General features: G+C 40.9%; 1 protein-coding gene across 1 annotated transcript in view; it reads right to left on the bottom strand.

The window, feature by feature from the left end:
* Fndc7 (fibronectin type III domain containing 7) overlaps window positions 1-18,581 on the bottom strand; it is a 29,227-nt gene extending 10,646 nt beyond the window's left edge. The window contains exons 1-8 of the mRNA XM_026402848.2: window positions 18,519-18,581; window positions 17,999-18,017; window positions 12,214-12,468; window positions 10,788-11,048; window positions 6,166-6,423; window positions 4,668-4,922; window positions 2,124-2,381; window positions 679-933 (exon numbers count right to left, since the gene is read on the bottom strand). Coding sequence (XP_026258633.2) covers window positions 679-933; window positions 2,124-2,381; window positions 4,668-4,922; window positions 6,166-6,423; window positions 10,788-11,048; window positions 12,214-12,468; window positions 17,999-18,017; window positions 18,519-18,581 — 1,624 coding nt within the window. The remainder of the gene's footprint in view (window positions 1-678; window positions 934-2,123; window positions 2,382-4,667; window positions 4,923-6,165; window positions 6,424-10,787; window positions 11,049-12,213; window positions 12,469-17,998; window positions 18,018-18,518) is intronic.
* Between the last annotated feature and the right edge of the window lie 5,639 nt (window positions 18,582-24,220).

The raw sequence follows: 24,220 nt of genomic DNA, 5'->3' as shown, positions 1-24,220 counted from the left end.
GTACTGGGATAGAATTCAGGGGCACTTTACTACTGAGTTATGTCTTCAGCCTTTTTTATATTTTATTTTGAGATAGGGTCTCACTAAGTTACTTAGGCTGACCTTGAACTTGTGATCCTTCCGCCTCTGCCTATTGAGTTGCTGAGATTACAGGTCTGTGCTGCTGTGCCCAGCAATAGCACTTTCCTTTTATGGAGATTTTACTTTGATTAGGTCATATGCTGAGTGCTCTGCACCATTAATTTAATACACACAACCATCTAAGGCTATTATCCCCCTCTTACTGATAAGGTAACTGAAACTCAGAAAGCATTTTTTAGAGAAAGATATAAAAGAGCCCAACTAAAGAGACAAAAAAATAAATCAGTTCATTTGGTTACTTGTTAGCTGTTTTGACAGATTGTACCTGGAGAGAATATAAATTCTAATAAATGTTTCTGTAGAGTCAATGCATTGCTCCTTTGATGCCAATGTAAGATGATTCTAGAGTCTTTTGATGATATTTTTACAGAGCATATAAAATGCTGAAAGTTTGATTTTTAAAGTCTGGGACTCTTGAAAAGAGTTCTAAGTGTACTGCATTTGCATCATATGCAGGGTAGAAAATAAAGTCCATGTCTTAAAACATGTCCTAGAGACCTCCTGAAGTCAGCATTTGAGCTGGTGGTTGCTACATACCTGTTTCCAGGGGCATGCTGTAGCTGGGCAGACTCCATCCTGCCTGTGTTTCGGCCACAACAGTGACCGAGAACACTGAGCCACAGGGCAGGTCTCCCAGGGTACAGGACTCTCCTGTGCTGCTGCATTGATACAGTCCCTTCTCCCCCTGGGCAGTCACTGTGTAAGTGGCATCGTCGTTGGTGGATCGCCAGTGCACATGAATCATGGAGAAGGCATCCTTGGAAATATTTATTATTTCAGGACTGCAAGGACCTAGAAATTTAAAATTATTAATTGAAACAGCTTGAGTCAAAAGTGTCACAAGTGGACTGGGTCTGGTGGTGCAGGCCTATAATCCCATTGATTTGGGAGGCTGAGGCAGAAGAACAACAAGTTCAAGGCCAGCCTAAGAAACTTAATGAGTCTCAGTCTCAAAATAAAAAATAAAAAGAGCTGGGGATGTAGCTCAGTGGTAGAGTGCACCCTGGGTTCCAGCCTGCTGGTTGGGGGAATGAAAAGGGGATACATGTGTTATTTAGTCTAAAATTAATTTTTTGCCAGGCACTGCGGAACACTCCTATGATCCCAGTGTCTCCGGAGGCTGAGGCAGGAGGATCACAGTTCAAGGCCAACCCCGGCAATTTAGCAAAGCTCTAAGCAACTTAGTGAGATCCTGGCTCAAGATAAAATATAAAGAAGGCTGGGGATGTGGCTCAGTGGTTAAGATCCTCTGGGTTCAATTCCCTGCTACTGGAAAAAAATAGGATTCCCCCCCCCCCCTACCCCGCAGTAAAATTAACAGGCTGGGCATAGCACACACTGTAATTCCAGTGATTTGGGATGAGGCAGGAGGATCCCAAGTTCAAGGCTAACCTATAAGCAACTTAATGAGACTACATTACGCCTCAAAATAAAGAATAAAAAGAGCTGGGGATGTAGCTCAGTGGTAGAGACCCCAGGATTCAATCCCCAGCACCATACACACACACACACACACCACCACCAACAACAACAACAACAATAACAACATCCTACCATCATAGTTTTCAAAAATATCTTGCACATAGACCAAATTTCTAGAGACTTTGTGTGGAAAACTGTTGACACTGACATAAGGTATTGGGTTTTTAGAGTGTAGAATCAACTGGAAGAGCATTTTTAATTCTGAAATCAAAAGTAAGACAAACCCTCCTTGTACACCACGGGTGTATGAACAGGCACGTCCCTCAAAGGCAGAAAGAACTGAATGGCAGAGACAGTCATTGGCAAAACCTTCTCTCCCTGTGGTCTCCTTTTGTTTCCTTTCCCCCACCTTCCTCTTCCACTTTCTCTTCCATCTCTTCTTAATACAGTTAGGAACTCTACTGGTCCCTACAAACAGTGGTTAGTGGGATTTTAGGTCTTGCTGAGTGGCTCTTCTGCGGCACGCAGCTGCAGTGAATGAAAGCAGAGCTCTCCCATACCTGTGGTGATAAAGCGTGAACGGCATGACATATTGATGCCCCGGACTTCACTGAAGGAATATACTGTGATGCTGTACTTGGTGTCACACTCCAGAGCTGAGAGAGTGCAAGCAGGGGCGGTGTCGTTGCACTCTACCACGTTGGACCCAGCCACAGCCTTGGTTTCGTAGAGTTCGGCACCACGGACAGGAGACCAGACCATCTCTACTCTCTCGCTGGACACCAGCACTGGGTTAATGTCACTAGGACAACAGGGAGCTGAAAGTAAGAGCCCAGAGGGAATGAGGTCAATGCAGGAGCAATGCCACCAGAGGGGGTCCTTGAGGCCTGACTTCCTCAAGGCCACAGCCTTTGTCACCATACTCCTACACTACTGCAATATCCTCCGACAGGTATGTTTGTCATCTACCCTACTGCGGGTGACCTAACGGAATTTTTACCATGCTCTAGCTTTTCTTGTCTGAAGGCCAGAAATTCCTCTTCAGCAGGACTGGCTGAAACACCAGTTGGATCGTCTAAGCTGGCTCTCAGAGGGACCACTAGACAACCTCTAACCTCAGAAAAAGACATGAGTATCCCTCCTCCTCATTTCTTTAACCCTATAACTTCCTGACCCCCAAGGGATGAGAACTTGATTTGTGAGTTTATCCCCCACTTCTATTTCTGGCCAAGAACAAAATCTCCTTCACTGCTCAATCAGTGCTATTGGTTCTATAATTTCAAGAGAGAAAAGAGACCCATTTTTTTGTGTGTGTGCACAAAAATCAGTTACATGGGGGCTGGAGTTGTAGCTCAACAATAGAGTGCTTGCCTAGCATGTGTGAGGCACCGGGTTTGATTCTTAGCACCACATATAAATAAGTAAATAAAAATAAAGATCCATCAACAACTAAAAATAATATTTTTTTAAAAAAAAATCAGTTACATGGCCAGGCACAGTGGCACATGCTTGTAATCCCAGTGACTTGGAGGCTGAGGCAGGGGGATCACAAGTTTGAAGACAGCTACTGAAATATAGCAAGGCCCTAAGCAACTTAGTCAGATCTTGTCTCAAAATAAAAAAATAAAAAGGGCTGGAAATTGTGGCTCAGTGGCTAAACACCACTGGGTTTGATTCCTGGTACCAAAAAATAAATTAATAATGATGATGGGATGATGATGATAATAATAATAATAATAATCAGTTATGCATTCAGTTCCAACTTTGGCCTAACTCTCACTGCATATAGGATAAATTCTCAGTATGACATTGAAGGTCATTACAAGCTGTAATATTTAGATGTCCCCCCCCTCCACACATATCAGACCTCTCAATACTGTATTTTGTGCTCTCACTACAAGAGCCTTGAAGACTGTGAACCCCCTACAAGAAAGCCTTTCCCCTCTTCTGCCTAACAAGGTCATCCTAACTTCTCAGATGCTATCACTCTTTCCAGACACTAAACCGGATAAAGCTGGGGTGTGGGAGAGGGGAGCATGATTGTATTAGTAAATCTTAGAAGAGACCTTAAAAAGCCTGCCTAACAAATGTCTAACTAGGATTGGGGTTTCTCTGAGAAGTTCTTGCCCCACCTACATTCCATCCATTCTAAACTCCAGCTCAAGGCCACTCCTTTTGGAAGTCCCTCCTGTGTTCTTGAACCTTAATGATAGCCGCTTACTTCAAATTCCAAATTTCCAAAGCACCAATTATTTGGACCCCTCAAACTGGTAAAATTTTTTATAATCAAGCAAATATTTTATATAACTATATTATTCTTATTTGTAAAGATAGTTAATTAATTCCAAGTTACTCCATTCATTCTTCAAAAATTGAGCATCTCCCCTATGCTGATCACACTATGATAAGCACTGGTGACAGATAAATAAAACATAATCTATGCCCAATACAAATTCCAAGCCTAGTGGAGGAGAGTAGTCATGGTAATAATCATGATCATGAAAATATTTGCATTCTGCTTTATTACATACAAAGTCCTTTTCACATTTATGCTATTATTATTTGTCCCATTTTTAGTGAAGGATACTAAGGAAGTAGCAAGGTAGACATCATCGTCCCTTGGCATGGTCGAGTTAGAACTTAAAACCAGGTGTTGTACTCCAAAGCCCTCCAAACCATGTAGCATCTTGGCTATTGCATCTGTCTCTCTGGTCCCAGAAACAGAGTAAACTCCTCAAATGGAGAGCTGCATCCTCTTCAGCATCCAGGCCTGTCCAGTAACTAGATCTTTGTGGACGATTCAACTTTCAGAGCATGCTAGAGCTATATATGCTTTTCAGGATCTGGCTAAGTTGCCCAGGCAAGTCTGGCCTAGAACTTGCAATCTAAGTCCCTGAGATTACAGACATGGAGTGCTACACCTAGCTAACCTTGTATTTTTGTAAAGTTTGGGTTCACAAAGTCAAATTTTCCTAGTCTGGGAAGAATGAAACAAAACATTCATTTTGCATTCCTGGCTCTAGAATGACTCCCAGGTGGTGACCAACTCTGCTGCTGAGTTTAGTGAACTCAGACTCCCTTTACAAACATCAAATGTGACTTACCTGTTGTATAATTGAATACATCACCCAAAGGACTCTGCCCTGCCTTGTTATAGGCAAAAACGCTAATAAAGTAAGTGAAGCCACACTCAGATAAGAAGCTGCACTGGGTGGTGGATGTATTACAGTGTACTTCCCAGCCATCATCACTCTTCACAAAAGCCACGTAGTAATCACCCAGATCTACATTGGACCAAGCCACAGACAGATGGCCAGGAGGATCTTCTTGGATCATCACTCTTCCAGGTGCACAAGCCACTAAGAAGTAATCAATAATAACCAGTTGTAAGACTATTGCAGGAGATTTTTTTTTTTTTTTTGCATCTTTGCAATTATCCAAGAACAACCTAAATCAGCAACTCTGAGTTTTGTAATAGATTGAATTTGGTGTACAATATGAAAAATTATGTACCAGAAACGTTAGAAGATTTTCCTTAGAGAACAAAAGTCTATGCTACAGCAAACCACAAAGACCTATTCACATTCTCTCATTATATGAGAGAAATAATGGGCTGTCAGAGTTTGGTAGTCATTTTAAAATACGGGGATTTTGCTGTGCATGGTGATCCAGGCCTATAAACCAGCTACTTGGGTTCAGAACTAGAAATATCTTCATCTTTAAAAATATCTCCCACCTTTGGAGGCTGAGGCAGGAGGACCACAAGGTCAAAGCCAGCAAAGTCATAAGCAACTCAGGGAAATAAAATATTAAAAAAAAAAGTGGGGATGTAGCTCAATGGTTGAATGCCTCTGGTTGAACGTGGTTGAATGTTTAATCTCTGGTACCAAAAGAAAAAAAAAAAATCTCCCACCAAGTCTCTGTCATGAAACTTAATGTCAATAAGAGACAGTTGTCTGTATTTCACATTTAGAGCTGTGTGTATAACTCCAGCTGGCCAGGCCCAGTGACACATGCCTATAATCCCAATGATTTGGGAAGCTGGAGCAGGAGGATTTCAAGTTTAAGGACAGCCTAAGCAACGTAATGAGGCTCTAGGCAACTTAACAAGATCTTGTCTCAAAAGTCTCAAAATAAAAAATAAAAAGGGGTGAGAATGTAGCTCAGTGGCAAAACACTCTTGGGTAAGCTCCAGTACCAAACAGAAACAAAAACAAAATCCCTCCAATTGGATCTTCTTTAAAAATGAAGACGAAGCCAGAAAGCGGAGACAGGATGGTCACTTGAGCCCAAGAATTCAACCAGCCTGAGCAATACAGCAAGATTCTGTCTCAAAAATAAGATAATAAAAATGAAAAAAAAAAAAAAAAAAAACTAACTAATGGAAGATCTGGAATAAAAGCCAGGCCTCCACATATTCAAAGCAGTGCTTTTTCAAAATTCACAAAACCGGGTTTCCCTATCCACCTTATTCAAACTCATGAGAATGTCCAACTCAGTGCTTTTTTCATTTAGACCAGGCTTTGGTTCCAGAGTGTTCTGGAATATGGTCAGGGACTTTGACTCGCCAGTACTGCAGGGTTCTCACTCTTGTTTACATACCTGTCTTCAGGGTCCCTGCTGAAGAGGACTTGCTAGATCCAGCATCATTACTTGCTAAAACGGAAATCAGGTACTCAGTTCCACACTGGAGGGAAGAGATGCTGCAGGAACTGAAAGTTGTACTGCAGCTCCGCTCAGAAGAACCACTCAAAGCCATCACAGTATAGTTGAAGGCTCCTTCTGTCGGTGTCCAGGAAACAGATGCCTTCAGAGCCCCACTGTCAAAAGAGACTTGAATGTTGGCAGGAGCACGAGGACCTATGTTTTTGAAAAACAATTAAGATTTTATAACCACCTCAGGCCAAGTGAGACGTAGCCTAACAATGTTAAGGAGCTCAGTGGATAATAAGGTACACCAATAGTTGGATAAATACAAACGTTCAAAGCGTAAAATTGGGATTTTGGATACCTGGGAACTGGTAACACATCTGCCATTAACTATGTGAACTCATATATCTACGTGACCCTGGCCATATGATTTCAACTATTTGTTAATTTTTTTCACATCTACAAAATGGATGTAAGATCAGTGCCTATACAGGTGCAAAAAATATATATACTTTCATGCATGCATGCATATATGAATATACTATTTAACAAGTAGCCAGGTGTGGCAGCACAGGCCGGTAATCCCAGCTCCCTGAGAGGCTGAGGCAGGAAGCTCTCAAGTTCTAGACCAGCCTGGGCAACTTACCAAAACCCTGTCAGAAAACAAAATTTTAAAAAGGGGATGGACTAGGTGTTCATCAGTGATGAGTAGATAAAGAAAATGTGATATATACACAAAATGAAGTTTTATTCAGCCATAAAGAAGAATGAAATTAAGTCATTTTGCAGGAAAATGGATGAAACTTGAGAACATTATGTTATGCCAAATAAGCCAAACTCAGAAAACCAAGGGTCTTTTATGTTCTTTCATTTGTGGAAGCTAGAGTAGAAAAAAAGAGAAGAAAAATGGCAGGGGTTCTCATGGAAATTGAAGGGAGACGTGTAGAGTAGAGGGAAGGAAGCAGAAGGAGGAAGAAGAGGAAGAAAAAGAGAAATACTGGGGAATGACTTTGGCCAAATTGTAATGTTATATTGTGTGCATAAACAGATATGTAATGATTCCCACCGTTATGTAAAATTGTAATGCACCAATAATAAATATGGTGGGGAAAGGGGTCTCAGGATGTGGTAGAGCATCTGCCGAGCATGTATGAGGCCCTGGGTTCAATCCCCAGGACTTCAAAAACAAACAAAAACTGCAAGTGATTATAGAATAAAATGAGATTATAAATGGGGGCACTGTGGATATAGCTTGGTGATAGAGTATGCGCTTAGCACTGTGAGGTTCTGGGTTCAATCCCAAGCACCCCAAAAATAAATATGAAGAATTAAAAGCGCCATATGAGTATGTTATCATTACATGATAGGCCAAATATGTTGTTACTGATTGATGAAGCAAACATATCCCTTCATTATTTTTGACCCCTGCTAGGTCACAATTGTTTCTGGAAGAGTAAACATTTCCTTTGTAAATTAAAGGGAAGGAAGGAAAATATTGAGAGCGATGACACCTTACGCACTCTCAGTGTCTCCCAAGTACTTTCCCCTAAATTATAAATATGCCTCCTTATCTTCTGGGCTATCCTGTTAAAAGAAGTTGGGGGACATATGTCCACTGGGCCAAGTGGGGAGAGAAACTGGCTTCGGATCACCTTTGGAATCTGTACCGTAATGAAGACCACCCAGCAGAACTTGAGCAGAGATAGCATCCTCTGGTCACATCTGGAGTACAGGAAAGACCCCATTTGAGGACATGGGGACCCAACTCATTCTCCACAAGACAGGTACCTGCTGTGTTTCCCTTATAGGTCATCTCCACAGGTCCCTTTCCCCCACTGCAGGGTCAACTCATCTACAAAGGAAGGTCTGCTTTGGGGTAGGTAGTGCTAGGCCAAAGGCTGTTAAGTGTACCCTACAGAAGTTTAGGACAATGTAGTTCCCATATGGGATATGGGAGAACTAGGAAAAATAGGTAGGATAGTGGGAAACTGTTACGAGTTGAAGTCATTCCTCCCAAAACATGTACGTCAAAGTCCTAATCCCTAGTGCCCTCAAGACTGTGACCTTATTTGGAAATACGGTCATAGGATAGGATCTAATTCAATAGGATCAATGTTTCCCCCACTACTACCTCAAACCTGGGGCCTAGTATGCTATGTGGTACTGTACCACTGAACCATGTCCCCAGCTCTCCAGGTATATTTATATCCCTATGTATGAATTACATCAGCTTGTTTATTTTTTAGTACTAGGAATTGAACCCAGGGACACTTTACCATTAAGCCACATCCCCAACCGTTTTAATTTTATTTTGAGAGAGGGTCTCGATAAGTTGCCCAGGCTGGCCTCAACCTTGTGATCTTCCTGCTTCAGCCCCTGAGTCACTGGAATTATAAGTGTGCCAAGGTGCCCACATATGGCTGATGTTCTTATGAAAAGAGATCCAGACAAAGACAAGCACACTCACAGGCCAAGGAAAAAGTTCTGAACAGATCCTTCCCTCATAGCCCTCAAAAGGAACCAACCCTAACTGGGCAGCGTGGCACTTGCCTGTTATCCCAGTGAGGCTGAGGCAGGAATATCGCAAATTCAAAGCCAGTTTCAGCAACTTAGTGAGGCCTTAAGCAACCTAGAGAGACCCTATCTCAAAATAACAATAAAAATGGCTAGGAATGTGGCTCAGTGATTCAACTGAACCCCTGCGTTCAATCCTTGGTTTAAAAAAAAAAAAAAAAAGAACCAGCCCTGCCAACACCTAGACTTCAGACTTTGCTTCCACAATTGTGAAACAATCAATTTCTATTGTTTAAGCCAGCTTGTTTGTGGCACTTGGTGACAGCAGCCCTAGCAATCTAATACAGAGGCTAAATTCAAACTCTAAGACTTTATTTATTTTTGGTACTAGGGATTGAACACAAGGGAACTTAAACATTGAGCCACATCCTCAGCCCTTTTAAAAAAATATTTTATTAGAGACAGGGTCTTGCTGAGTTGCTAAGTGCTTCGCTAAGTTGCTGAGACTGGCTTTTGAACTCGTGATCCTCCTGCCTCAGCCTGCAGAGCCGCTGGGATTATAGGAGTGCACCACCTCGCCGGGCTCTAAGACTTTTCAAAACATGGGGAAACAAGTAAAGGAGAAGGCCTGCAAGAAACCAGATGGCTCTCTCAGTCCCCCAACCTGATGCAGATGCTCTCTCCTGTGCCACACTGTGTTTGTGTGATGCCATCAAAGCACTTATTACACAGAACCATGACTGTGGATTTATGCATCTTTACACTTGATCTTAGCCAAAAGGCCGAGAAGCGATTTTATGCATCTTTAGATATAATCATATCTTTGAGTGGGAGCATGCTTTATTTGATGTTGTATTCCCATCAGCTAGGTTCTGCCCAGCTCAGAGTGAGCCCTCAACAATTTTTTGTGGGAAGATGAGGGTGGGTGGTGTGAGGGGCGGCGGAGTGGGGGGGGGCGGCAAGGAAGCAAGCAAGCAAACCAGCTAGCCTAGGAAAAGGCCCAGGAGCTGTTTGTCACAAATATCCTGACTCACCAAGCCCATCACAAATCACCTTGGGGCTACTTGCTATGGTTTCTCCTAGAGAAGTAGTATGCAAGGCAAATTCTTCTCTCTACATTTCTGTCTTGGCCATAGATCATAGAGTTTCCATTCCCCTCCAGAAACTAAAGAGAACATTTCTGGTTTCTTCCTAATCTTTCCTGGTCCTCCCCCAAGGGAGGTTAACAGCTAATCCTGTTAATCTGGTTGGTGCGAGTCTGGCATCTATTTAGGTCACATTGCCAGCAGATAGCTTACTCAAGAGAAGAAAACTGTCATATTCAACTGTCATATTCTCTCTCCCTCTCTCCCCCTCCCCCCTCACACCCTCTCATTCTTCTGGCTCATCCCAGCAGTTCCGTTTGGATTTGCAGTTATTAAGCTGCATTCCCCCAGCCAGGTGTTCCTGGGGTGGGGATGGTGAGAGAACACAGCCTGCACCCGGCAATGCAGCTTCTCTGCCTACAACTAGAGGAGAGGTGGTGGGAAGCAGGTGTCAGCCTCAGGCCTAGGTGGAGGCCTTTGGGAAACAAATCTGAAACACTGACTCCTATCACAGCATGAAGCACCAGGACAGCAGGAACTCTGTCTTGTTTGCTGCTGTATCTCTGCACTGAAGCCAGCATATGCTCACTGAATGTCTGTTGAATAAATGAATTCCTGTTTGGCCCAATTCTTTTTGTCTAGACTATTGCTGAACTCAGGAAGAGACAAGGGGCGATTGGTAAACCTAACAAAAATCGTGATATCAAATGCATATGCAGCAACTGAGTTGGATTTCAGAGGGGAAGCTGCCATGCTCCTTGTATTCTCTGCAGCATTTCTTTATCCATGCAGTAAGCATTTAAACTGCCACGGAGGAATAGTCAAGGCACTATAAATAACTTCATAATAAATTTAAACAGCTGCTGCCAGCTGCTCTGTACTTATCACTTAACATTGCTCTTGATGGTTGCAATGCACAGCCCCCCTCATTAATCAAAAATGAGATTGTTTGAGGCTGAGCTGAGAAGTCCTTACTTGTTCTCTGATTGCAGGTGGAGTCATCCCCAGGGATTCCATTGGCGTTCCATGCATAGGCTTTTATGGTGTAGAGAGTCCCAGCATCTAAACTGCTGAAGGTCAAGGAGGTATTTGTAGTATTTTCCTTCCAAATTCTACCTAAGCCATTGGCTTGCATAATGGACACAGAGAATCCGATTGCCATATATACAGCTTCCCACTGCACAAGGATAGAGTCTGGACTTGGAGAGCTTACTTCCAGAATTGGTGCAGCCAACACTAAGGAGACAAAAGCAAAATGAAAAACTGCATTTGTGTTTAAAAGTCCAATAGAGGATAATTCAAGTTATTTAGGAATAAGTAAGTTCAGGTTGATTATCTATTGAGATTGATTTTCACCTTATAATTATTTGATTTATAAAGTTATTAATTATAGAGTTCCCTTAAATAATCACTATTTAAGTGTGTATTAATCATAAATGATGTGGCAGAGACAAAGGGAAACTTTAAATATTAGACACTACTTTCAGCAGGAAGTTAGCCAGAAATCAGACAAAATATTCCTATAATCATAATATAAATCAATTATAAAAATGATGTTTATATCATTTCAATGTGCACACAACTTTTTAGAAATATGCCTAGGAACAACTTTATCAAATCAATGTAAATATTGCTGATGTAAACTTCAAATGTTTTGGGCTGGGGATGTGGCTCAAGCGGTAGCGCGCTCGCCTGGCATGCGTGCGGCCCTGGTTCGATCCTCAGCACCACATACCAACAAAGATGTTGTGTCCGCCGAGAACTAAAAAATAAATATTAAAAAATTCTCTCTCTCTCTCCTCTCTCACTCTCTCTTTAAAAAGAAAAAAAATATTTAAAAAAAACACAAAACTTCAAATGTTTTTGTTAACAGGTATACCATGTGGTTAAAATGTGGAAAAACCCTTCTACGTATTCTTTTTTTTTTTTTAAATTGGTGCATTATAGTTGCACAAATTTAATTGGTGTATGGTAATGATGGAACTTGTTACATTTTCATGCATGCATACTACACAACAATATAAATTGGCCATTCACTTCCTGGCACTTCCACCCACCTTTCCCTCCTCCAGTCCCTCAATCCCTTTCCTCTACTGATCTCTCTTTGCCTTGTATGTATCCTTTATTCAGTACGGTTAAAAATAGGACTTCTTTTCAGATATGTAAAAGCAGGGATACATTTAAAGATGTCCAGAAGGACTTTATGTTCAAAGCAAAATCATGAGGCATTTAAATACCACCTCCTCCACAGATACCTGAGTTGCCAGAAAATATCATTTGGTGATTTTTCACTTCTGGGCCCTGAATTGTGGCACCCATGTGACACCAAACTGCCTTGTGCATTTGCAGCATCATTATAATTGATCCAGGTCACAGGTCACAGAGGATGAGCATCAGCTACCTGTCTTTGCCTGCTTTGGAGGTGATGCCTGGCTTCTGCCAGCGGCACTGATGGATCTGATGGTGATTTGGTACAAGGTCGCAGCCTTCAGGCCTGTTACAGTGCCTGGGGAATTGGCCACCATGGTTTCAATGACTGTGTCCCCATCTTCAGCTGTGAGCAGGTAACTGGTGGCCCCTGGCACTGTGGCCCATTCCACAGTGATACTGTTGCTGATTTTTGAATATGCTTGATCAATAGTGGGTATTTGGGGAGCTGAAAGAGATTTTTAAGTTGTCCATTAGCCAGGATATCTGGAAGGGTTACTTCTTTCATCATTTTCCTCTTCTTATGCCATCCTTTATACATAAGCTTTGCCCTCATTTTCCAGATCATGATAAGACAGAGGGAAAGAAAGCTACAGTTGTTCGCCAGAAGAGAGCAGAAGCTCAAACCTCTCACTCGGGGACGGAATTTCAGAGTCCCCCCACCCCCACCCCCAGTTGTACTTATTTTTTATTTTATTTTTTGTACTGAGGATTGAACCTGGGAGCACTGCACCACTGAGATACGGCCCCAATCCTTTTTATTTTTATTTTTTTTTATTTTGAGACATATCTCTCTCTACATTGCTTAGGGCCTAGCTAAATTGATAAGGCTGGCCTCAAACTTGCAGTCCTCCGGCTTCAGCCTCCAGAGTCACTGGGATTACAGACATGTACCACTTGCCCTTTTAAATAAGTTAAATAAGCGTGGGAAGGGATTGTGGGTGGAGCTCTGAAAGGAGACTTTCCCAGGATGCTTGGCCATTGGTGTTCCCTCCCAGTCCTGAAACTGGCTCCACTGCTTCCAGCTGGAACCACCTCCGTCTCGAGCTCTCTGGGGGCTTTCATCTCTTATGCACTCTGCCCACGTCCCCACTGGCATTCATTCTCACGGAGGAAAGAGGGAGTATTGAGTCCTTTGTGATGATTACTTCATAGTATGTTCCTAACACAGGAGTATAACCATTTTCAGATTCTTTTACATAAAATAAAAAACTTTATTCTCCTTTTCTCTATCAAAACATTTGTCTTGGGCTGGGGTAGTGGCTCCATGGTACAACGCTTGCCTAGCATGTGGGAGGCACTGGGTTCAATCTTCAGCACCATAAAATTAATTAATTAATTAATTAATTAAAAAACAACATCTGTCTCAGCATAAAAATGTGATGCTATGGTCCCTTCTTCTGTGGGCCTGGCTATGGTTTGCCATGGGGATGTAAATGCTTGCATCCTGAGCTGACACAAGGCATTCCTATATTTTGGGTATGGGATAGGAGACATAGAACAGTAACCATACTTACCCCTTTACCAAATCCACAGACACAAAAAACGTTTGGGATGTAGGAGATCCAAGTGGAAATAAGGTCATAAATAAGAACATGAACTGGATTTTAATTAACTAATTAATTGTAGTGTTGAGGGTTGAACCCAGGGGCACTCTACCACTGAGTGCCTAGTCCCCCTTCCTCCTCCTCCTCCTCCTCCTGCTTCTCCTCTTCTTCCCTTTCCTCCTCCTCCTCCTCCTCTTCCTCCTCCTCCTCCTCTTCATCCTTCTCCTTCTTCTCCTCCGAGTCCTCCTCCTCCTCCTCCTTTTTCTTTTTGAGACAGTATCACTAAGTGGTCCAGACTAGACTCTAAATTGCCTCAGCCTCACCTGTTGCTGGGATTACAGGTGTATGCCATTATACCTGGCCATAGCTGGGTTTTCCATTTGAAGCCGACTCTCTTGGCTTTTTATGTTTAATATACTCCATTTGATATACAACGTCACAATATGTCAAATTCAAAACCAAATGGCAAAATAAACAAGCAAAACTAAAGGGCAAGGAGAAAGAATAAATACAGACAAGTGATAGCCGGTATCAACTCTTCCCCTTTCCCTCTAGCCAAATCTCTGTGTGAATGATACAGATAACCTTTCTTTCTTTACCAATGACCCAGAGTCGGTTTTGGCAGCACCTCAGAAATAACCATGTTGAAAATGAACAAAGTCTCCACTGTGCACTAGCCAGACATTCCTGGGACATCACCCAGGGCTGTCTCTTCTGCCTTTGAAAGAAAATCATGACAGTTAAATATGCTGGCAGAAGAGGGAGACCTCGTAGCCATTTGCCAGTAGAAGCTGATTCTGTAGGAAGGACCTCTGTACCCTCCCACTCCTGAAAAGTAAGAAGCCCCATTAGGGGGTCCCCCTTTCACTCAATCCCCCACCCATCCCACTTCTCCTCCTCCAGTCATTTTTCCTGTGGTCTCTGCCTCCTTTTCTCTGATTTTCTGGTGTCTCTCAATTCTTGTTGCCCCTGTCCCCACAGTTTATCTTCCCTCTTATGGCAGCCAGTCCTGCCCATTGGAATGGACTCATTTTCCTGGGAAAACGATGATCAAACCAGCCGCAGACATAGGAGGCCTGATAGTGAATTCATAGAGTGGATATAAAAGGCTAGCATGTCAGAGACCATTGTGGGATCTGAGGTCTCTACACAACTCGCCCTCTTAAATTAAGAACTGGGCGCGGTGGCGCACACCTGTGATCCAAGTGATTTAGGAGGTTGAGGCAGGGGGATCACAAGTATGAGGTCAGCCTCTGCAACAGAGCAAGACCCTCAGCAATTTAGGGAGACTTTGTCTCAAAATAATAATAATAATAATAATAATAATAATAATAATAATAAAAAGATTAGGGATGTTGTGATGCATTTGGAAAAGCCAGACCACGACACTGACACACAGTGAGGGTGCCACAGACACTGAGATTCTAGGGAGTCTGGGACAAGCCTGTTTTATAGTTGGTGCTCAACAGGCTCTGAGCAGCACTGTCCATGAAAGCAGATCAAAACTTCTTAACCACCCCCAAAAAACAACAAAAAAAAAACCCCAACTCTGAACCTGGGGGTGAGGTTGTGGCTCAGTGGTAGAGCTCTTGCCTAGCACATGTGAGGCACTGGGTTTGACCCTCAGCATCATATTTAAAAAAAAAAATGGCATTGTGCCATCTACAATTAAAAAAAAATTTAAACAATCTGAGTGGGAGAACTCATGTATGTCAGTGGCTGGTTCCCCTGACACAAGGAGCAAGTGGAGGCACCACCCGCTGTGGAGGGAATGAGTCTGAGTGCCCAGTCCTGGTGTGGCAAGTCCTGGTAAGGTGGGACCAGCCTCTGGGGACATTTGTTTGGCAGAAGGGATGGGGTCTCTGGGGGGCATTCCAGTTGTATAGATCTAGTCTCTTTCTTTTCTTTCTTTCTTTTTTTCTATAAGAGACAACAGGGCTTTGTTACCCAAAGACCAGATATTTAAAAAAATCATTTATAAGCTGAGAAAAGTGGCACATGCCTGTAGTCCCAGAGTTCATGGCTTATATAATCATAATATCAGGAGGTAATACTTTTTTAAAACCTGTATGCATGGACTTTGTAAAAATTTTATGGCTTAGCTCTAGTCTCATATCAGATTTTACAGTTTTCTGAATTCTACTTCCTTTTCTATGGTGTAATAAAAATAGTAAGCACTCTTCTAGTTTATGTTGAGTCACTCTGAGAGTTCATTGCTGACATAGTTGATAAATATTGTTCTCCAGATAAGTTAAATCCCACTAAACATAAATTTCCACCCTGGATTTTAGATTTCTAGAGTTCCTGATGGAACCCAGGGCCTGGCACATGCCAGGTAAGGACTCCTGAGTCCCACCTCCAGCCCAGCAGGGGGCTCGTCTTGAAGCTGCCTTTTTAAGAGTGCTTTCCGTGTGATTGAGAAAAAGTTCATATTCTTATTATTATTATTAAAGACTGATGATACAAATTATGAGAGTTCCACTCTTCAACCCTTTCCACATTCTAAGTGGGGTGGCTGAGGAGCTTGAGTGACAGCTGTTGGGCTCTATAAAGCAGCAACAATCCTCGCTCTTTCTTGCTTTTATGTTTAGCCTACTTTACTGGATGGATGAAAGAGAAAACTCTATTCCCTAGACGTGCATCTAACCACTCTGATCAGTCAGAAATGAAACCCTTTGATTCTCATCATCTGTTCATTCTACCAACTCAGAAATCTAAATTAGCCCAGAGGCCCCAGACACACATAAACAGCTGATCCTAGAACCCAAATGAAATCAGAACACACATACCCCCAAGATGAAGCCTTTTATACAGTACAAATCAAACACATCCCATCTATTGAAAAGCCAGAATCAATCGATTAACAGCACCGTGAGTATCTTAGTCTGAGTCTCTGTTTCTCTTGAATAGGGTGGATACTTGATGACTAAAAGTGAGCCATGTCTTACGACTCAGTGTGTCTTAGATGTGCTGGGACCTTGTAAGAGACAGCAAAGCTAGATTTTGTTATCCACAAGACCAGTTTTTCTTTAAAAAAAAAAAAAATCGCTTATAAGCTAAGCCCAGTGGCACATGTCTATAGTCCCAGTTACCTAGGAGGCAGAGACAGGGGGATCCCTTGAGACAAGGAACTCAAAGCCAGCCTGGACAATACTGTAAGATCACATCACAAACAAAATAAAGAAATCAATAGAAAAAGTTTAAAAATCACTTTGAATGTGGCCGGTCTTTCCCATGGCTTCCTGATCAATCTTAAATGTTTCTCAAGTATAAGGTGAGTAAGAAATAATAAATCAGGCCATAATACTTTTTTTTAAACGGTACTGGGAGTGAACCCAGGGTAGAACCCAGTAGAGTGTAGCTCTACTGCTGAGCTACACTCTCATCCCTTTTTTTAATATTTATTTTTTAGTTATAGGTGGACACAATGTCTTTATTTTACTTTATATGGTACTGAGGATTGAATTCAGTGCCTCACTCATGCTAGGCAAGTACTCTACCTCTGGAGCCACAACCCCAGCCCATCATCCCTTTTTATTTTTCATTTTGAGACAGGGTCTTGCTAAGTTACTAAGGACCTCACCATGAGAATTTACTGCTCATATAGTTGATGTTATATTGTTCCTACAGATAAGCTAACTCCTACTAAACATAAGTTTCCACCCTGGGGACTTAGATTTCTGGAATGGATAAGCCAAGATATGCTTTTAGAGAAATCATTTTTACCATCAGTCAATTATTCAAGAAAAATGGTGATTAAATCTTTTTATTTTATTTTAATTTTTTGAGACAGGGTCTCACCAAGTTGCCCAGGCTGGTCTCAAACTTGCTCCTACCTCAGACTCTCAAGTCACTGGGATTTCTGGTGCAGGCCCATCACACCAGCTTGATGTATTCTTTTTAAAAGAAATCCCTTTTTCAGCTTTGAGTTACCATTGTCTATACTTAAACATGCAATTTTAGAAGTATAAAGTTCCTTTTGATTAAAGTAGGGGATCTTGAAATTTTAATCAAGTACAACATTTCTAATTTTCTTTTCTAATTTCCCAGAAGACAAATAAGAAACATACATAAATTAGATCTTCTCTATGGTAGCTAAGATTTTTATTTCTTTGGCTAGAATGATGATCACTGTAATATTTTACTCATGGCTGTTTATGAGAAAATGCATTTTGCTACATGCCTGTACACAGTACAGTACTCAAAAAAGAATACCTTATAAGGTCTTGTCTTTTAAGTTTGATCCATTTATTTGTCTTACCAGTTATTGTCTCCCCAGCACCTGAGAGATAGTTTGCACCCAATGTAATGTTCAGAAAACGTTGGATTCTTTTTTCTGCATAACCTTTATACTTCAGGGTAGCCCACGAATCAATAATGACAATAAAAATCAAACATGAGGAGGGAAATTTGCATGTCAGAAAATTTTACCTGTTTTGGCTGAAACAACCTGAAAAGGAAATTTTAGAAAATTAGAACCATGAAGAAAAAACACCATTTGGGGAAATGAAAAAAAACATAAATCAGGAATAAATTAATCATATTTCTATACATAATGTGAGCAATTTTTCAATCCACATAAGTATTTATCTGTGCAACTCTTCCCAGCGCTCAAACCTACCACAAAGCAATCCTGAGTAGAATTTCAAGGCTGGGAGCATATCGCATTACTATTTCATTTTTTCCATTGAATCTGCCTATTGAACTGAGTCAGAAGTCAATGACAGATTTTTCAAAAATCTTTGTTCTTAAAATAAAATGATGATTTTGTTCATTTTCTCCAATGTATCACATTAAGTTTCCAATATACAAACATATACAATCTTGGAATAATCCTTAAGTGTTTCAATTTCTATCTCCCCCAACTCCTGGCCCTTCAAAGAAAGAGAAAGATAATGAATGTGTTTCTGTTTTCTCTAAATAGCTGCAGGTAGTTGGAAGGTGAACTCACCGTTTTAAGACAGATGAGACGGAATCCAATCAAAAACAAACATTTCTTCCATCCACCAGCCATCCTGTGGGGCATAGCACTCACATGACACAAAACACAGTAATCAGGGTCCTTTTGGGCCCCCCGGAGGGCAGCACCACAGTAAGGCACTCCGATGTGGGGCTGTGATGCTGGGAATAGACCCTGGGAAGCTGCCCCTCCCCTTCAGTGTGGCGCTCACCTGTAACTAGGGACAGTTGGAGACCAGCAGGGACAAGTATTGCAAAGGCTGAAAAAAGAGTGTTGGAAAAAGCCACACCAAGCAGACTGAAATAGCTTTTGTAACCTTAGTTTCAAGGTAATTTTTTTCTAAGTAAAAGTTTACAAATTGTACAGAAAATTACTGATATGGTGGAATGATCATTTTATTTTTATTTTGAACTGGGGATTGAACTCAGCCATGGGTACTCTACCACTGAACTACACCTCCAGACCTTTTACTTTTTTTTTGGTCTTTTTATTTTAAGAGTAGGTCTCGCAAAATTGCCCTGGGTGGCCTCAAATTTGTGATCGTCCTGCCTCAGCCTCTTGAGTAGCTGGGATTATAAGTGTGTGCCACCATGCTGACACAAATTCAAGGCAACCTGGGAAAATTGAGTGGGACCGTGTCTCAAAAATTAAAAATAAATAAATAAATTAAAAGGGACGGGGATCTAGCTCAGTAGATATAGCACCCCTGGGTTCAAGCTCTAGTACCACCACAATAAATAAATAATAAATAAATAAATATGAAGACAAACAACAATAAGTGTTGGTGAGGATGTGGGGGAAAAGGTACACTCATACATTGCTGTTGGGACTGCAAATTGGTCCAGCCAATATGGAAAGCAGTATAGAATTTCTTTGGAAATCTGGGAATGGAACCACCATTTGACCCAGCTATTCCTCTTCTCGGACTATACCCAAAGGACTTAAAAACAGCATACTACAGGAACACAGCCACATCAATGTTTACAGCAGCACAATTCACCATAGCTAAACTGTGGAGCCGAACTAGATGCCCTTCAGTGGATTAATGGATTAAAAAAAATGTGGTATATATACACAATGGAATTTTACTCAGCAATAAAAAAGAATAAAATCATGGCATTTGCAGGTAAATGGATGGCATTGGAGAAGATAATAGTAAGTGAAGTTAGCCAATCCCAAAAATCAAATGCCAAATGTTTTCTCTGATATAAGGAGGCTGACTCTAGTGAGGTAAGGAGGGGGAGCATGGGAGGAATAGATGAATTCTAGATAGGGCAGAGGGGTGGGAGGGGGCAGGGGATTAGCAAGGATGGTGGAATGTGATGGACACCATTATCCAAAGTACATGTATGAAGACACAGATTGGGTGTCAACCTACTTTATATACAAACAGAGATATGAAAAATTGTGGTATATATGTGTAATAAGAATTGTAATGCATTCTGCTGTCGTGTATTTTTTTAAAAATCAATATAAATAAATAAATATAAAATAAAATAATAGCTGGGTGTGGTGACCCATGCCTGTAATCTCAGGAAAATGAAACAGAAGGATCTCAAGTTCAAAGTCAGCAACTTAATGAGATCCTGTCTCAAATTTTTAAAATAATAATAATAATAAAATAAGAAGTAAGATGAAAGGGCAGGAGCATGTCCTGGAAAAGATAGTGAAAGGACTCGGCTGAGCATATTAAATTTTCCCATCCCCAGTGCCATCCTGCCATTCTAGTACCTTTTATTTCCAAAGCCATCTTCCCAGTTAATTGTTTAAAAAAAAAATACTTTCCAGTTGTAGATGGACACAATACCTTTATTTTATTTATTTTTATGAGGTGCTGAGGATCAAACCCAGTGCCTCACACATGCCAGGCAAACGCTCTACCACTGAGCTACAACCCCAGCTCAGTTTGGGTTTTTAATAATAATTAGCATTAAATCTAAGTACTGTAATTTTTAATTCTAGCAAAAGACAAGTACATGAATAAATAATAAGCATCATTAACTGAGTTTCCTGTCACACAAGTATTAAATAGTTGGGCTGGGATTAAAATTCATTGTCACTGGGAGAGTTGCTCAATGCTTGTGTTCACCTAGCACAAGCCCCGAGTTCAATCCTCAGCACCATACATGCCTAACAAATCAAAAAGTAATCTGTCTGATCTCTGCTTCTAACAAAGATAGGTTGAAAGGGACTGGATTTATCCTCTTTAACCTCAAGATGTATTATAAAGCTCCAGTAATTAAGACAAGATGGTATTGGCATTAAGATAGACAAATTGGTCAGTGGAACAGAGAATCCAAAAATAGACCCATACACTGACTTTCAACAGAGGTGCAAAGTCATTCCAAAAATGTTCCAGAACTCAGGTTTGGAGGTTCATTCATCCCACGGAAAAAACCAATGTCTAAGGGATGAGTGTTTGGGAGAAAGTCTTTATTCAGTAACCTAAGAATGGAGAGAGGGAACTTTGTTCATAAATCATTTTCCTGACTTCAGGGGACTGAGGGAGTTACAGATAGATATAGGGTCAGACTAATCAGAGGGACGGACTAATAAAAGGAAGAAATATTCTCGTCTTCTCATTTAGGATGGTGACCTTCTAGGAACTCGAGTGCCACATCTTCTTACTCCTTTCATGGTCTGGTGGTTTTGTTTATGGTAGTTGAGAGGAGCTAGGCAAGCTGAGGTCAAGTTAACCCTGTATTATAATTTTGGACAAAATATTTTTCATTTGTTCAACAGGTCCACAGGCAGAACTGAGTAGAATCTGATCCAAAAGTTTAAGAAACAAAGGAGACAGACTCAATATGAAGACTGAGATGCCAAGCCTTTCCACCTCATGTCAGTCGCACATGGGATATCTGTAGGCCCAAGTGAAGGATCCATGTTTTCAGTAAAAGAAGTCTCATGTCCCTGGAGAGTAACCTAGGCAACTGTCATTACCATAACACCCATGTCAGAAGGGTTATCTACAGCAGAGTTAGTGGGAGACTAATAATGTACTGCCAGCTATGTGACCTCCAAAATTACTGATTTTTAAGTCAATTAAAAGCAAGTGAAGCTGGGCACAGTAGCAAATGCCTGTAATCACAGCAGCTCAGGAGGCTGAGGCAGGAGGATTGCAAATTTGAGGCCAACCTCAGCAACTTAGCAAGGCCCTAAGCAACTTAGTGAAACCCAATCTTAAAAGGGGTGGGGATGTAGCTTAGTGGTAAAGTGTCCCTGGATTCAATCTCCAATACCACCCCCACCCAAAAAAAAAAAAAAAAAAAAAAAAAGAGCAAGTAAAACTAGAGGGTTTATTTTGGTTTTCTTCAGAAATGAAAGGAGAAATATATACTTTTTCAACAAATGGTGCTGGAAAAATTGGACAACCATTCTTTTTTTTTTTTTAGTTTTATTGATTTTATTTTTTTTAAATACAGCGGAATGCATTACAATTCTTATTACACATATAGAGTACAATTTTTCATTTCTTTGTATATAGAGGATGTTCATGCCAATTCATGCCTTTATACGTGTACTTAACTTTTTTGCATTACAATTCTTATTACACAAATATACCACAATTTTTCATATCTCTGTTTATATATAAAGTATGTTGACACTCAATTTGATTCTTCATACGTGTACTTTGGATAATGATGTCCATCACATTCCACCAACCTTGCTAATCCCCTGCCCCCTCCCTTTCCCTCCCACCCCTCTTCCCTATCTAGAATTTATCTAATCCTACCATGCTCCCCCTCATCAATGTTTATAGCAGCACAATTCACAATAGCTAAACTGTGGAGCCAACCTAGATGCCCTTCAGTGGATGAATGGATAAAAAAAATGTGGTATATATACACAATGGAATTTTACTCAGCATTAAAAGAGAATAAAATCATAGCATTTGCAGGTAAATGGATGGCGTTAGAGAAGATAATGCTAAGTGAAGTTAGCCAATCCCCCAAAAAACAAATGCCAAATGTTTTCTCTGATATAAGGAGGATGACTCATAGTGGTGTTACATTCTCTAGTACTTGAGTTCAATCACCAGAAACAAAAACAAAAACAAAAACAAAAACATGGATTTTGATCCATATATGACCCCATATTATAAAATCAACTCATGTTGGGCATAGTGGTGCATGCTGTGGTAACGGCTGGAGCAGGATCATTTGAGCCCACAAGTTTGAGGCCAGCCTGAGCAATATAGGGAAAACCCTGTCTCAAAAGAAAAATAATCAAAATGTATCATAAACCTAAATATAATGCTAAAATCTATGAAATATGGAAGAAAAAAATAGAAGAAAATATTTGTGACCTCAGGTTAAGGAGTGATTTCCTAAATACAACACTGAAAGCATGATTCACTTTAAAAATTGATAAATTGAGCCAGGTGTGGTGCACACATGTAAAGCCAGTGACTCAGAAGGCTAAGGCAGGAGGATCACAAGTTCAAACAAAAAGGTGAGATCCTGATTCAAAAAAGCAAAAAGGGCTGAAATGTAGTTAAGTGGTATAGCACTTGCCTAGCATGCCTGAGGCCCTGGATTCAATCGGCAAAAATGAAACAAAATGGAAAACCATCTATATTCACAGTAGTATTATTTTTAACAATCTCAAACTACAAGCAAACCAAACCAAATGTTTGACAATCAAGATAAATGATCAACAAATGGAATATTTGTAAAACCAAAAAAAAAAAGAAGGAGGAGGAGGAGGACGAGGAGGAGGACGAGGAGGAGGAGGAGGAGGAGGAGGAGGAGGAGGAGGAGGAGGAGGGGGAATGAACTAAGCAGTGGTGGTGAACACCTGTAATCCCAGCAATTTAGGAGGCTGAGGCAGGAGGTTCTAAATTTGAGGCCAGCCCATCAATTTAGCAAAGCCCTAAGCAACTTAGTGAGATCTTTTTGTCTTAAAAAATTATGGGGCATGGTGTGCATGCCTGTAATCCTAGTGGCTTGGGAGGCTGAGGCAGGAGGATTGCTGAGTTCAAAGCCAGCCTCAGCAAAAGCAAGGCACTAAGCAACTCAATGAGACCATCTCTACGTAAAATACAAAATTGGGCTGAGGATGTGGCTCAGTAGTCGAGTGCCCCTGAGTTCAATCCCCCCGAATAAATAAATAAATAAGGCTGTGGATGTAGCTCAGTGATAAAGCATCTCCCTGAGCTCAATCACCAGTACAAAAAATAAAATAAAATAAAGCACTATTATACTGAATGAAAGAAGCCAAGCAAAAAAAAATACAGATGGCTTGATATACTTATATATATTTCTAGAAAATGCAAACTATTCAAAAACAGAAAGCAAATCAATGGTTGCCTGGAAATGGAAAAGGGTGGAAGAAGGGAATGTAGAAGTGCAAGAGAAAACACTTTAAGAATGGAAGATATGATCTTTATCTCAGTTGTGGTGTTCATTTCAAGAGGTCTACATATGTCAAAACATTTCAACCTTATGCATTAAATATGTGTGATTTATTGTATGTCAGTTATACCTAAATAAAGTTGTTTTTTTTTTTAAATCAGTCTAACTTCAAAACACTAAGTTCCTTCTACTGAGCCATTCTGCCTTCTGTGTCAACTATTATAAATTCCTGGCATTTTTAGCTCGGGCATTCAACAAATAAATATTGAGCACCTATTGCATTCCAAGAACTATTCTGAACACTGGAGTATAAAAATAAACAAACCAGAGTCCTAC

Source organism: Urocitellus parryii, chromosome 11 (genome assembly GCF_045843805.1).
Source record: "Urocitellus parryii isolate mUroPar1 chromosome 11, mUroPar1.hap1, whole genome shotgun sequence".
Classification (NCBI taxonomy): domain Eukaryota; kingdom Metazoa; phylum Chordata; class Mammalia; order Rodentia; family Sciuridae; genus Urocitellus; species Urocitellus parryii.
Note: the sequence above shows the minus strand (reverse complement) of the source record. Positions and strands in the feature narration are given on the sequence as shown.